General features: G+C 44.2%; 2 protein-coding genes across 2 annotated transcripts in view; one reads left to right on the forward strand and one right to left on the reverse strand.

Annotated features, from left to right (window-relative positions):
- The window catches only part of B4galt5 (beta-1,4-galactosyltransferase 5), a 53139-nt gene that overhangs the window by 18123 nt on the left and 21172 nt on the right, over positions 1-13844 (forward strand). The window lies entirely within an intron of this gene.
- On the reverse strand, positions 10171-10761 carry LOC127223439 (U1 small nuclear ribonucleoprotein C-like). The gene has a single exon (XM_051186034.1). The coding sequence runs from the start codon at positions 10758-10760 to the stop codon at positions 10281-10283; it is 480 nt and encodes a 159-aa protein (XP_051041991.1). The 5' UTR covers position 10761; the 3' UTR covers positions 10171-10280.

Genomic DNA, 13844 nt, shown 5'->3' on the forward strand with positions numbered 1-13844 from the left:
GACAGGGTTGCTTTGCGTAGCCCTGGCCATCCTAGAACTTGCTTTGTAGGCCAGTCTAGCCTTTGAACTTAGAGATCAACCTGCCTCTGCCTTCCAAGTACTGAAATAAAAGTGTTCACCACCGCCACCAGGCTTTCAGGTGAGGAAAAGGAAGCCAGTCATTTAATGATGTCTGATCTAAGCATGTGAATAGTAAGGCCATTTTCAGTCAGTTCCCAGGCCCCCAATGGCTGAGGTATAAAAGAAGTCTAGCCCTACAGTTTACAGGCCGTAGGATACTTAGCAAGCTGTACAACTACGTTGTGCTCTGAGACAGACAAAGAGAAACTCACTCATCCCTGCCTTGATCTTAGAGCCAGCCACCCTCTGTGTTTCTCTCACAGCCATGCAATTGACTGGATTTGTGGTTTTGGGCAAAGTAAATCTCTGCTGTTGCCTCATGAGGAGAGTTAACAGCTTCTACCAACAGGAAAGTGCTTAGCGAGGTCCTCAATGGTGAATGTTTTCAGTAAGGGCTGCCACTGCCACTTAGATTCTACCTAGTGGGCAGTCATGATTTTAGACTTGATATCTGGTGGGTTCACATACAGAAAGTAAGCCAGTGAATCTGAAGTCACAGTGGTCTGAGGTGGATAGGTCATTCAAGAGTACTGGGCCCACCTTGTGTATTTTTGGGAAAACAGGGAAATGAAATGTTGGAGATATTTGTAAATTTAGCCATCTTCCCAAGCAGTGCTACATAGAAAATAATGCTTTGTATTATAGTGTGGTCATATAAACAGCACACTGGACATACCTGTTAATTATAAAATTCAGACTTCAGTGAATAAGTATAAGAAAGCTTGGCAGGTGAGAACACTGAATACAGCTTTAAACAGGCTACCCACTCTCCAGCTCACCAAGCAGATGCAGTACCTAGAAGTTTGTTGCTGGGGGAGCCTGATTGTACAAAGATAAATTGGATAGGAAGGACATGGGTATGCCTGTAAGATGAGGATACTAAAATCATTCACATAGGGGTTATTTCAGATCAGCTGGTGACTATAGCTTCCCCCTACCCCTTAATAGCCATTAGTTATTTTGGATATGGATGGATATGGATATATATATATATATACACACACACACACACACACACACACACACACACACACACACACACACATACATACAGGCATAGCATGATTACTCAAAGGTATTTGCCACCAATCCTGACAATCTGAGTTTGGTCCTGGGACCCAACCATATAATACATGGAAAATTACTCCCAAAAGTTGTATACTACAGCGAGTGTGTGAAGATCAATGGACAACAAATAAAGGTAATTTTTAAAAAAATAATAAAACAATATATATGCTATAAAATCTTGGGAACAAAGCAAAGCCTAAACAAAATCCAGCCTGAATTCCGACCCTGAGATAACACACATTAACATTTTGATGCCCTTTTTGGCCTTTTATTTTGTTATGCAAGGTTTTAAAAAAGATTTACTTTTACTTAAAAGTGTGTGTTGGGGGAGGGCTATACGTGTGTGTGTGTGTGTGTGTGTGTGTGTGTGTGTGTGTGGTGCCTGAGGAAGGCATCAGTTCTCCTGGAGCACTTGTAGGTGTTTGTGAGCTGCTTGAGGATACCCTAGTCCTATGCCAGAGCATGCTTGCTCTTAGCCATGTCTTTCGCCCCTTATGCACAGTTCTTCCAAACCACAGTTGTTATACTATACACACTGTTCTGTGTACTGAGTAGAAATGTCAAAGTAGAGTTGGGATTGCTGACTGGCAGTGCTCTAAGCAGATGGAGATGTCATGTAGAGCGGCTCTGTGGTATGCTTATTGCTTATGGAAGATTGTGTTGTGGGATAGAATATTTGTTTAACTGTGCAAGGATGTGTTGCTGTTTCACCTTGCCTGCCTAAGGCACCTGATTGGTCTCATAAAAAGCTGAACTGCCAATAGCTAGGCAGAGGAGGAATGGACAGGACTGTCAGGCAGAGAAAAAAGGGGAGCCAGCAAGCTAGCAGAGGCCAGCGAGCTGGTGGCCAGTGAGCCCCCAGGGTTCAGTCAGGTAGTAGCCAGCCAGCCAAACACAAAGGAATCAGGAAAGCAGGATGGACAGTATATAAATGAGGTGCATGAGCCTTGGGAAAGCACATAGAAATGGGTTAATTTAAGTTAAAAAAAAAAAAAGTTAGAAACAAGCTAAGGCCGAGCATTCATAGTTAATAATAAGTTTCTATGTCATGATTTGGGGATTGTTGTTCCAAGAAAGCCTGCTACAGGAGTGACAGTATTTCTTTTTAGGGTTTTTGTTTTGTGTTGTGTTGTGGAGACAGGGTTTCTCTATGTAGCTCTGGCTGTCCTGGAACTCCTGTAGACTAGTTTGTCTTTGAACAGAGAGATCCTCCTGCCTCTGCCTCCTGCATGCTGGGATTAAAGGCATATGCCACCACTACCTATCTCTTTTTAGTTTTTGGTTGTAAGATTTATTTTGTTTCCTAAGTATATGTAGGTATCTGTGTGCATGCTAGTACCCATGGAGGCCAGAGTTTCAGGTAATTATGAGATGCCCAGTGTTGGTGCTGGCAATTGGACTTTGGCTAATTGCAAGAACAGTAAGTACTCTTAACCACTGAGCCATCCTTCCAGTCCCTATAGTTATTGTTTTGTTTTATAACAGGGTTCTACTTTGTAACTTAGGCTGGCCCAGAATACATTATGTGGCCCAGGTTGGCCTCAAACTAATGCTCATCCTGCTTGCTCCACAGTTGATGGGATTACAGGTGTGCATCACAAGTCTGGCTCAAGTATGGCTCCTTAATATATGTATGCAGTATATTGCTGGCATATAATTGGCCTATCTGTTGCCTCCATCATCTGTTATGTTGGAAACATTAAAAGTCATCTGCATTTTGAGATAATTAACTGCTAACTGCCATTATTACACATATAGTTAATTCACATGTATGTGTGTAGTTTTCCAGAGCTGTAATTAAGCTTTGTTTCATGTTAACTGTGCTGCTACAAAGTCATTTTCCTCTCCAGCTTGTCAGTCATCCTGTCCAGCTCTCCATTTCACATCTGGAGACCAGCATCCCATAGAGGTCAACTTTAGCTTCTCTATGTACGTGACAGCATTGTTTTTTATCAGAATGACTCATGTTTCCTATCTATATATCGTCTCAAGAGTGAAAGGCAGAATGAAGTACCCAATCTTCAAGGAATTCCTGCTGGGACAGCAGATCAAACAGATCCTTTCCAGCTCTCGTCTGCTGTCTGTTACATAAGAGTCCAAGTCCACAGGCCCAGTCTGCAGATTTATGTTAAAGGGACTGATTGCAGTGACTGTCACAGCAGAGACAGTGTTCTAAGCTCTCCACCCTAAGATTCCATTTGGCCATTTAGAGAAAACTAGATTCTTTCACCCTTGCTGAATTTGGTTCCAGTTAGTGTCTTCAAGACCAGTCTTGCAGATGGGGGTGAAGGTGTGTGGATCTAGTCAAGGCCATGGCCAGGTTAGCTTTGGGGCTTTGAGGTTATAGAGGGGGAGCCGAGTGATGAAGGATCTCTGTTCATCTCACAGACTCATGAGGGTTATTTCACTGATATGCTGTACTGATGACCAAGGAGCACAAGTCCTTCAGCCTGTAAAGTACTCATGGTCCTCTCTGTGTGTAGCAAGAGGCGAGGAAAAGCTGTTTACTAGAGACTGGCTTGCCAAGGTCAGTTTTCTGTTTTCCTCCATACTTCAGTCTGCATATTTTCTGTGAATTTCTCTTCTAGTTCAATAATTCATCCTTTCCCCCTATATAATCTAGTATTAAAGTAAAGCCATCTACTTCTAATTTCAGTTTGAAGTCTAGATTATTTTTAATTTGTTTGTGTGTGTGTGTGTTTGTGTGTGTGTGTGCGTGTGTGTGTGAGTGTGTGTGTGTGTGTGTCTCATATATCCCAGACTGACCTCAATCTCACTATGCAGTCAAGGATAGCCTTTTATTTTATTATATATGTGTATCCAAGTGAAGTACCCACAGAGGCTAGAAGAGGGTGTTCCTTGGAGCTGAAGTTACAGGTTTTTGAGTCTCCTGCTGTAGATGCTGGGCACCAAACTCAGGTCCTCTGTAAGATCAGCAGTTGCTCCTAAGTACTGAGCCATTACTCCAGCCAGGAGGATCACTTTTAATGCTTGGTCCTCCTGCCTCTACCTCCCCTGTGCTGTTACCAAGTCCAGTTTATTCAGTCCTGTAGATAGAATCCAGGGCCTCATCAGCATGCTAGTCAGGCACTCTGCCAACTAAGGTATGTCCCTAGTGTCATGCTCCTTTAACATTAATTTTTAATTAGTTTGTGTGTACAAGCACAGATATGCCATGCCACAAGTGCAGAGGTCAGAGGACATTTGCTGGAGTGGGTTCTGTCCTTCCCTTGTATGTGTTCCAGGGTTTGGACTCAGGTTGTTATGATGTCTTGGTAGCAAGGGTCTTTACCAGCCGATTCATCTCACCAGCATTGTTTGTTTGAGGCAGGCTTTTGCTACATAGACTGGCTGGTCTAGAACATTCAACTCCCCTGCCTTAACTTCTTTTTTAATTAAACCATTTCTCTTTTTTATCAGCTAATCATTTAGAGAGTTTTGTTATAAGAATAGAAAGCTGGGAGGCTGGAGAGATGACTCAGTGGTTAAGAGCATTGGCTGCTGTTCCAGAGGATCTGGGTTCAGTTCCCAGCCCCCATATGATAGCTCACAACTATCTGTAACTCCACTTCCAGAGGATCTGACACCTTCACACCAATGCACATAAAATAAAAAGAATGGAAAGCTTTCAGACAGCAGCTGAGCTGACCCCAGCATGAGATTTTCTCAGGTTCCCTTGTGGCAGTTTGCTGGCATTCTTCTAAGTAGCCCTACAAGTACTAACAGAGGGCCTGGGTGCTTTCTTGGCCCTTCCCCTGGTACTTAGGCCCTGCCCCTTAAGCACTTCTGCTGAGCTTCCTGTCCCCTTTTGTCTCTGTTTCTTTGGACATGCGATGCTATCAAAAGATCTGCAGGGTTCTCTGTTGTCATTAGTGGCACTTCTTTAGCTTTCTTCCTGGCACCTGGAATTGGCCACAGCCCCACGGGGTAGAGCAGCTGCAGTGTGATGTCTCTCCCTTGGGATTCTCCTTCAGAATCTCATCTCCTGGCATTGTTGGCCTTGGCAGCTCTCCAAAGTCTGCAGTTTTTCCTGGTTTTTCTTGCTCTCTGGGGTCTCTAGTCTGGCACAGTTTCTCAGTCGCCACCGAAGCAGAAACTGTTTTCTGCAAGTCTTTAAACCCAATGAGGAGGACCTGGAGAGAGAACCCATCACAAAAAAGACAAAAGAGCTCAGAGCCACAGTAGGAGCAACTTAAGAATCCTCCTACCATCTTCCAGCAGAGAGGAAGCTGCTAGGTAGTCACTCTGTTTTTAAAGACAGGGTTTCTCTGCGTAGTCCTGGCTGTCCTGGAACTTGCTCTGTAGACCAGGCTGGCCTTGAACTGAGAGCTCCACCTGCCTCTGCCTCCCAAGTGCTAGGATTAAAGGTGTGTGGCACCACATCCAGCCTAACTCTGTTTTTAAAGTGGGTATTAGAATCTAAACTTGGGTTCTCATGCTTGTACAGCAAGCACTCTTATCCACTGAGCCATCTCTCTAGCTCCAGTTTTTATTCAAATATAAATTAAACTTAATTTATTTTATTTTTCGGGTTTTCGAGTCAGGGTTTCTCTGTGTAACAGTTCTGGCTGTCCTGAAACTCACTCGGTAGACCAGGCTGGCCTCAAACTCACAGAGATCCCCCTGCCTCTACTTCCTGAGTGCTGGCATTGAAGGCATGCACCACTGATGCCTGGCTAATTTATTTAATTTTCAATAACAGGAGTGTGTCCTTATCCCCATTTTATGGTTGAGGAAACAAATTCAGAATGGTTACTTTTTTTAGAGTCACTTGGCAGCTTAGTAGGTAAGAGGATTCTCTTCCAAAGTTGACAGTTTCAACCTCTGGGTTATTTACCTTGCAGTTAATTAATTCAGTTTAAAGAGATAGTGAAACCCGGAAACTGCTGGTAGACCCAATTCAATGATGATATGCAGTTTACAGCTTCTGAGTTGAGCATGGACTTAAGTATTGGTGAGATTTCATGTGGGGTCTAGTTTGACATTACTGACATTTTGCCCAACCTGGCACAAATGCCAATAGGGTAAACAAAACCATTATGATAGCCAGTCCAAACCCAGTGTGGTGGCTCACACCTGTAATCCTAGTACTTGCTCAAGCAGAGGGGTTGCCACATGGGTTGTGGGAATTAAACTCAGGTCTCTGGAAGAGCAGTTCATGCTCCTAACCACTGAACTGTCTCTCCAGCCCCAAGGTTTATTTATTTAGTTCACAGGGATTTTTGTTTGGTTTTTGGTGATGGTGCTTGGTTTGAGCCCAGGACCTCCTAGGTGCTAGGTAAGTACTTTGCTGTGCTTCCTCTCAGCCCATCTGCCACATCTCCTCTGCTGCTGGCAGCAGCATTATGACCATATGTGCCATGGGAAATCTGTCTCTGGGGTTCAGGAGTCCAGTCTGCCAAGTTACTGCTTGACCAGTAACAGGGTACTGGTATAATTAGCCAACATTCAGCTTGTCATTAAGACCTGGCAGTGTTAGAATGGCAAGATAGATGAAGGTTAATATTTAGTTTTATATCAGGATTAGCAGTTTCAAAAAAGTTTGTTTAGCTTTTTAAAAGGTGGAAAAGAAAGTTAGATGCAAGAGGGTATTTTTAAAATGAAGCTGGGTTGAGCCATACACCTTTAATTCCAGCACTGGGGAGGCAAAGGCAGGCAGATTGCTTGAGTTCAAGACTAGTCTGGTGTACATAGTTCTAGGACAGCTGAGACTGCATAGTGCTCATAGTGAGGTGGACAGGTAGGTAGGCAGGACTCTTCTAAGTCTTAGCAGCCCCTATAATAGTGGCTCTTGGCCTTTTTCTGTAAAATAGGGATTATAATTATAGTAAAACCTCTTTTATCAAAGACTCTGAAGTCTTAGGTTTCTTCTTTACTTAGGTGTGTGTAGGAGGGAAGTATGGGGCGAGCATGTCACTTGGCGCTGTACCCCTACTGACTCCTGGGCTCAGTGATGCTCTAAGTCACTGAGCATGGGCCAGTTGGCTTCTTAAATCTCTTGGTTCATTACAAGGCTTGTCCTTCAGACAGCTTCCGTGCCAGAGGATGTGCTCACTTAAGCTGTGGCAAGTGCTTGTCCTAAGGCCATAGTTAGATAGATGGTTCCTGTGCACCTGGGACAGAGGAACAAAGCCATGGGCTTTTTGCCACCTACACTATTCTTACATCCTCTGATCTGTAACATTGCAGCTTTGCTCTGAGCCCAGGGTTCGATTTCTCTGCTTCCTTGTTTGTCCTATGCCAGCTCTTGGGTAGTCATCACTAAGCTGACCTCCAATCTCTTCCTTTCATGATGCTGGACGTGAACCCATGGCTTCATACATGAGGAACAGGCACTTAGCCACTGAGCTACACTCCCAGCTCTGGCTTTCACTAAGTTAGTCCATGATACTGCTCTGTAACTGATGGGTGTGCCAGGAAGGGTAAAAGGGATTGACAAGACTATCTGGAGCTGGATCATTTGTCCTCTTTTGGGGGGTAGGGTTAGCACAGTCTTCAGTTCAGTAGCTTGACTTCATTTCTCCTTGTATTGCTTCTCCCAGCATCAGTTATTGGGCCAGAACGCAGGACCATTCTCATCCCCACGTGGAGTATTGTTGTCCTGCTGGGAACATCATTTTCTTGAGTATGTTTGTTCTAACTGCAAATTAGCAAGATACTTCCAGAAAGCCTGCTTAGAGAGGTGTTTGGGGTAGGATGTTGAAACAAGCACAAATTACCAACCATTTTTTTGTTGTTGTTGTTGTTGAGACAGGGTTCTGCTGTGTAGCCCAGGCTGGTCTTTAGCTTGCAGTACTCCTGAATCAGCCCTTGAGTGCTGGGATTAATGCATGTACTGTCCACTGGACTTGTGTTTTGCCATTCAATAGACAGAGCCATTCCATGGGAGGGCTCCAGAAGCTAGAGCATAGTAAATAAACTTTGACTCTTACAGACTATGGAAGGACCTGTGGGTGTTTGAATTCAAGAACGACTCTTGGAGTAGCCCCAGGACACAGCCTGCTACTTTAAAAAATGAGGTTACCCAATCTCCAGTGATCTTCCAGACCATAAAATGATGCCCACAGCTGCAAACTCCTGACCATGATACCCAGGTGGCCTTGGTGATTCTGAATGTTGGGGTTCAGCTGGCCTTTCTGCCTGTCTGCCTTCTTCCTTCCTTGTGTATAGGTATTTTATATACATGGATGTCTGTGCATGTGGGCATCTGGTACCCAAAGACCAGAAGAGGATGTTGGCTCCCTTGGAACTGGAGTTACAGAGGTAGTTAGCCTCCTTGTGGGTGCTGGTAACCAAACCCAAAACCTCTGGAAGAGTAGCAATGCTCTTAACTGCTGACCTATCTCTCTAGATCTGACTTTGGCTGACTTTAAAGATGTGTCAGGAGGGAAAGACAAGGCAAGAGGAGAAACATCAAATAACGTGTGTGTGTGTGTGTGTGTGTGTGTGTGTGTGTGTGTGTGCGCGCGCGCGTGCATGCATGTGCATAAATGATGTATGTATGCATGTGTACATGTACTCAAATATGTGTGGAGGTCAGAGGTCAGGTTCAGTTCCTCAGTTGCCATCTAACTTGTTTTATTTTTTGAGAAAGTCTCTCTTGGCCTGGAGCTTCTCCAGGCTAAGTTGACTGCCTATTATACCAGGGATCTGCTATCTCTGCCCCTTTCAGCTCTAGGTTAAAAGTGCTCCCAGTTCACCCAGCTTTTTAATGTGGGTACTGGTCACTGAAGTCAAAGTTTTTGTGCTTTCCTAACTCCTTGTTCCCTTGTCTTCTATTATTTTAATTTCTAGGGTTTTTTTTTTTTTGTTTTGTTTTGTTTTTGTTTTTAATTTGTTTATGTGACTGTGGTGTGTGTGATGTGCTTGGGGAGGTCAGAGGACAACTGATTGATTCTCTCCTGTATGGATTCTGGATTCTATAAAACTCAGGTTATTAGGAGTAGTGGCAAGTTCCTTTACCTGCTGAATCATCTTACCAGCCTCTTTGGTGTTTTGATACAGTTTCATGTAGCCCAGGCTGGTCTTGAGGCTCACCACTAACTCCTGATCTTCTGCCTCATCTGTCATGGGATGGAATTACCAGCATGTACCACCATGTTGAGTTTTAATCTTCAGACAGCAAGAGAAACTAAACAAAGCAAGATAGGTTTGCTGGGTTAGTCTGGATGCTGAGCCCCTGGCGCACTGATCCACAGAGGCTCTGGCAGAGGCCGAGCTGCAAACCCAGAGTCTCAAGAGGCTTTGAGCACCCAGAGAGCCTTCCCCAGGCAAGACAGGGATGCTAATTGGCCTCTGAGTGAGCAAGGCTGCTGCTGAGCTCCATCCCTTGATAAATGTCCTCCCCTGGCAGTCTTTTTAATATTTAAAAATAAAGTACCAAATCTATTACAGCCACTGTAATTTAATTTTTACTGCATTTCAGAACTATATGGTCCACAGCATGGCATCAGTGCAGGCAGAGTTTTAACTGCTATTTACTTATTTATTTTTAATTGTTGTATGTGGTGCCTTGAATGAGAGTAACAGTAAAATTAACTTGTGTTCAGGTATACCTTAGAAATGTGACTTTGTTGTCCCTCCTCCCTGTCTCTACCTTTCTTCCAGAGTGCATGCTTTGCTGTGGTGAAGTGTTGATTTCTGAAATCTTGGTCTGGGGTCTTTCAGTCCAAGATATGTAGCAGGAGCATTGTCTGGGGTCATGGATGACCCTACAGAGTTGCTTGTAGACTCTCGTTACAGGTGTTGGAATGGCAAGAACAGAAATGGCCAAGCGCACACCCCCACACCCCCCACACCTCCTGTCAGGTGTGTGTGCAGTATCTGTGTTTTGAGACAAGGGCTGGTGGTCTTAAAGATCTTTTTTTTTTTTTTTTTTTTTTTTACGAAAAGAGCTGACAATTTTAGTTTCATTTTTCACAATGTAAGTGAGAACTGCACTTTTTTAAATCCCACTTCTCCCCTCCACAACTATTCTCTATTAGGAAGGGGGAATTCTTCCCTGTCATGCAGCTGGAAAACACTCAAGCTCAGCACCATAATCTGGTGAAATAAAACAAGAAATACAAAACTGATACAGAGCCTTTCTGCTCTTATCTGTCTGGCCGAGTCATGCCGGGCTGAGTGGGCACCATCATAGGGCGAGCAGGAGGTCTCATCATTGGCGGCCCAGGCATCATGGGCATGTGACCACCCATGGGAGGCCTCATTCCAGGAGCAGGTCCTACAGGCATCATCCCAGGAGGAGGGGGGCCCATCATCGGCATCATGGGAGGGCCTCCCATGTGGGGTGCAGGTATCATACCAGGGCGAGGAGGACCCGGGAGACTGGGGGGAGGTGGGATCATGGCCCCGGCAGGAGGAGGAGCAGAGAATGGAGCTGGAGGGATCTTCCCTTGTTGAAATGCAGCCGTTGTTTTGTCAATTAGGCTCTGAGCCTGCTCTTCCATCCATTTCTGATAGTAGTCTTGTACATTCTCTTTGTGTTTCCGACCACTGCAGTGTGTCTTCCTCACAGATGGAGAATCATGGGTAAGATACATATCACAGTAGTCACAATAAAACTTGGGCATGTTGCTACCTTTGGTCTTAAAGATCTTGCTGCAGAGCCAAGGATGGTGTTGAGCCCTTAGTCTTCCTGCCTTCATGTGCTAAACTCTAGACTTGCAGGCAGGCACACACCACAGTACCTACAAGCTTCATGAACTCTCTTCTAAATCATGCCAAACACAAAAATTTGGACCTAAGATTAATTTTACCTTTAATCATGTGTGTATATTTGTGTGTATGCTACATGTGGGTTACCCCTGGAGGCCAGGGTGTCAGTCTCTGGAGCTAGAGTTACAGGCATTTGAAAGCCACCTGAGGTGTGAGTCCTGAGAATTGAGCTCAGGTCCTTCTGGAAGAATAATACACACTCTGAACCCCTGAACCATCTTCAGCCCAGTAAATGGTATTCTTGATCCTATAAAGCAAATAATGGCTTGGGGAATATGGGATAGCCACTGGATGCTTTAACTTCATACACAGTCAAACTGGGGGCTGTGTCCTTGAATTATGGTCCTTGATTTGTTTACAGAATTCTTAGTTTTAATATATTTTGACTTAGGTTTAGTTTGCAATTGAGAATATCCAAAATCAAACTTCTGTAACTTTTCTTTGACAGAATCTTATTATGCAGCCCTGACTGGCTTAGAACTCACAGAGACCTACCTGGTTCTGCCTCCCAAGTGCTGGGGTTAAAAGAACCACTACACCAGCTACTCTTAGCTTTGTTGGCTATTCTTTTGTCATGGAGCAAACAATTGGCTCCTCGGCTCCTGTGGACTTGGTTCATCAGAAATGACTTTACTACCTGTACATCACAAGGCCAAAGGGGAAGTTAATGGCTGAACATTCTGGGTCAAGTGAAGAAGAACAACATAGGAGAGGAGTACAAGCTGTCCTCTGCGGCCTCTAACCTCTGTATGGGCTACAGGCAGGCTGTAGCTGCAGCCTAGTGTCTGAACTGGAAGGAGGACTCTGCCCTCAGACTTCTCTGGAAAGCCTTGCTTTACTTGCTGTGTGTGCCTCAGACTGGGCAGTTTTTAGTGTTTTCTCTGGATCTTTGACTATTTGATGAAAGCTTGATACTTACCTCAAATGTTTGGCAAGTTGGGTGTTAATATGAACTGGAATGATGGCTTCTTAGAAACTGAAATTCACAAAGAATGGCTAACCCCACTAATCTGCTAGGATCTTCCAGGCTAACAGTAATGCGATTACAGTATCATCCTCACTAGACACACAGAGAGATGGCCTTCCAAAAGAGGGTTAGTGAAGAGGCTGCATCGAAGATGTTTGGAACCTGGGTGGGGGGCTGAGGAGGAAGGATACAAGCTCAAGGCCAGCCTAGGTTGCAGTGAGATGTATCACTTAAGAAAAAGAAGACATTTGATTTGGACTATATGCCAGAGAGCAGAAAATTGGTGAAGTTTAACACAGCACCCTTTTATCATACAATAGCTTTCCCATAGGATTGGAGAAATGGTTTATTGCAACAAAGAAAAGGAAATAAAGTTTTGTTCTGTTGTCTTTTGAGACAGGGTCTCATGTAGTCCAGGCTAGCCTCCAAACTTGGTTGTAGCCTTGACTTTCTGGTCCTCCCACCTGTACATTGTAAGTGCCAAGGTTATAGGTGTGCTCGATCCACCACCCAAAGCCAGAGGAAGATTCTTGCCCCTGTTGTGTGAGCCATTTGTGTGGTTAAATACAACTCTCAGGACAGGAGTGCTGGTGCCTTTGTCAGTACCTCAGTTCTTGGTTTCTGTAGATAGTTCTGATTCTGGGACACTCTTCTGGGCTTCAAGACAAGGGAAGTTTGAGAATGTGATGTCCCTTGTTGACCTTTGTAAAGCAGAGGTCATTCAAATACAGCAACCTCAAGTGGTCATAGCAGTGTTCTGTGTGCCAGCCTGCATTTCACTCAAGGGCAAGGTGGCTCTTCATGAAGCAGGCATGGCCATGGTAGGTATGCCGACTGGAAAGACTGGAAATAGGAGTGGTCAGTTCAGCACTGGGATGGAGGGGCATCAGGAAAGGTAAGAACTCATGAGCAGCAGTGTTAGCACAGCAGGAACCTGATACCATAGGACAGACCAAGGCTGAAATGGGAAAGAGGAAGGTTGCACCTCTCACAGTATCTTTTCTTCCACATTACCCAGTCCAGTGCACAGTGGGTGCTGGACAACATGTCTGTGATGCTGATAGTGTCTGAAGCTTGTGTGTAGTTTCTTCTGGCCCAGGGTTCCCTTTTGGTCATGTGGTGTGAGATTTGGGAATCTTTGCTGAACTCTCTGTAGGGCATATACCTGGTGTAGGCACTTGTAAGGTTGGTCAGTGTCATGCTATTCATAATTAAAAATTTGAAGTTGCAATTAGAATTTATATTCCTGCCTATATAAATGTGCAAACAACTCAAATTCCCATAAAGACAGTGAGAGTGGAAGCTGTGGCTTACCTGCCTGCTCTGTGCTGTCTAGTGAGCTTTGTTTAGACATGTGTTTACAATCTAATCATGTACCGTTTAATACAGATTTTTAAAAGACTGGCAGGTTTGTAGGATTGTTTTCAAGACACTGTATGACTGTTGATTTTGCCACTTTTTTATTTTATTTTTTCAAGACAGGGCTTCTCTGTAGCTTTGGAGCCTGCCCTGGAACTTGCTCTGTAGAGCAGACTGGCCTCAAATTCACAGAGATCTTCCTGCCTCTGCCTCCCAAATACTGGGATTAAAGGTGTGCGCCACCACTGCCTGACCTTCTTTTTTTTTCAACTTGGAAATAAGTTGACTGGAAGCAGTCTGTGATGGGCTAAATGGCTGTTGTACCAGGGATGGCATGGCCTTTGAGAGCAAGGCAGTTCTTCCCAGAGTCAGCTTGAAATGAAAACCTTTGTCTTTTGTCCTTTGTCCTATGTGGGATCCTACTTCCAGTTTCCTTAAACATTTTCTGCTGCTCAAAAGCATTTAAAAGGATGTGACAGTGTGGACCTGCAAATTCTTCTTACATTCTAGAGAAAAGAAATGTAGCTTTAAAAAAAAAAAAAAAAAAGATTTTATTGTGTGTAAATATCTGTGTGTGTTTGAGAAGATCTCACTACTCTGGTTGTCCTGGAAC

Source organism: Phodopus roborovskii, unplaced genomic scaffold (assembly GCF_943737965.1).
Source record: "Phodopus roborovskii unplaced genomic scaffold, PHOROB, whole genome shotgun sequence".
NCBI classification, from domain to species: Eukaryota; Metazoa; Chordata; class Mammalia; order Rodentia; family Cricetidae; genus Phodopus; species Phodopus roborovskii.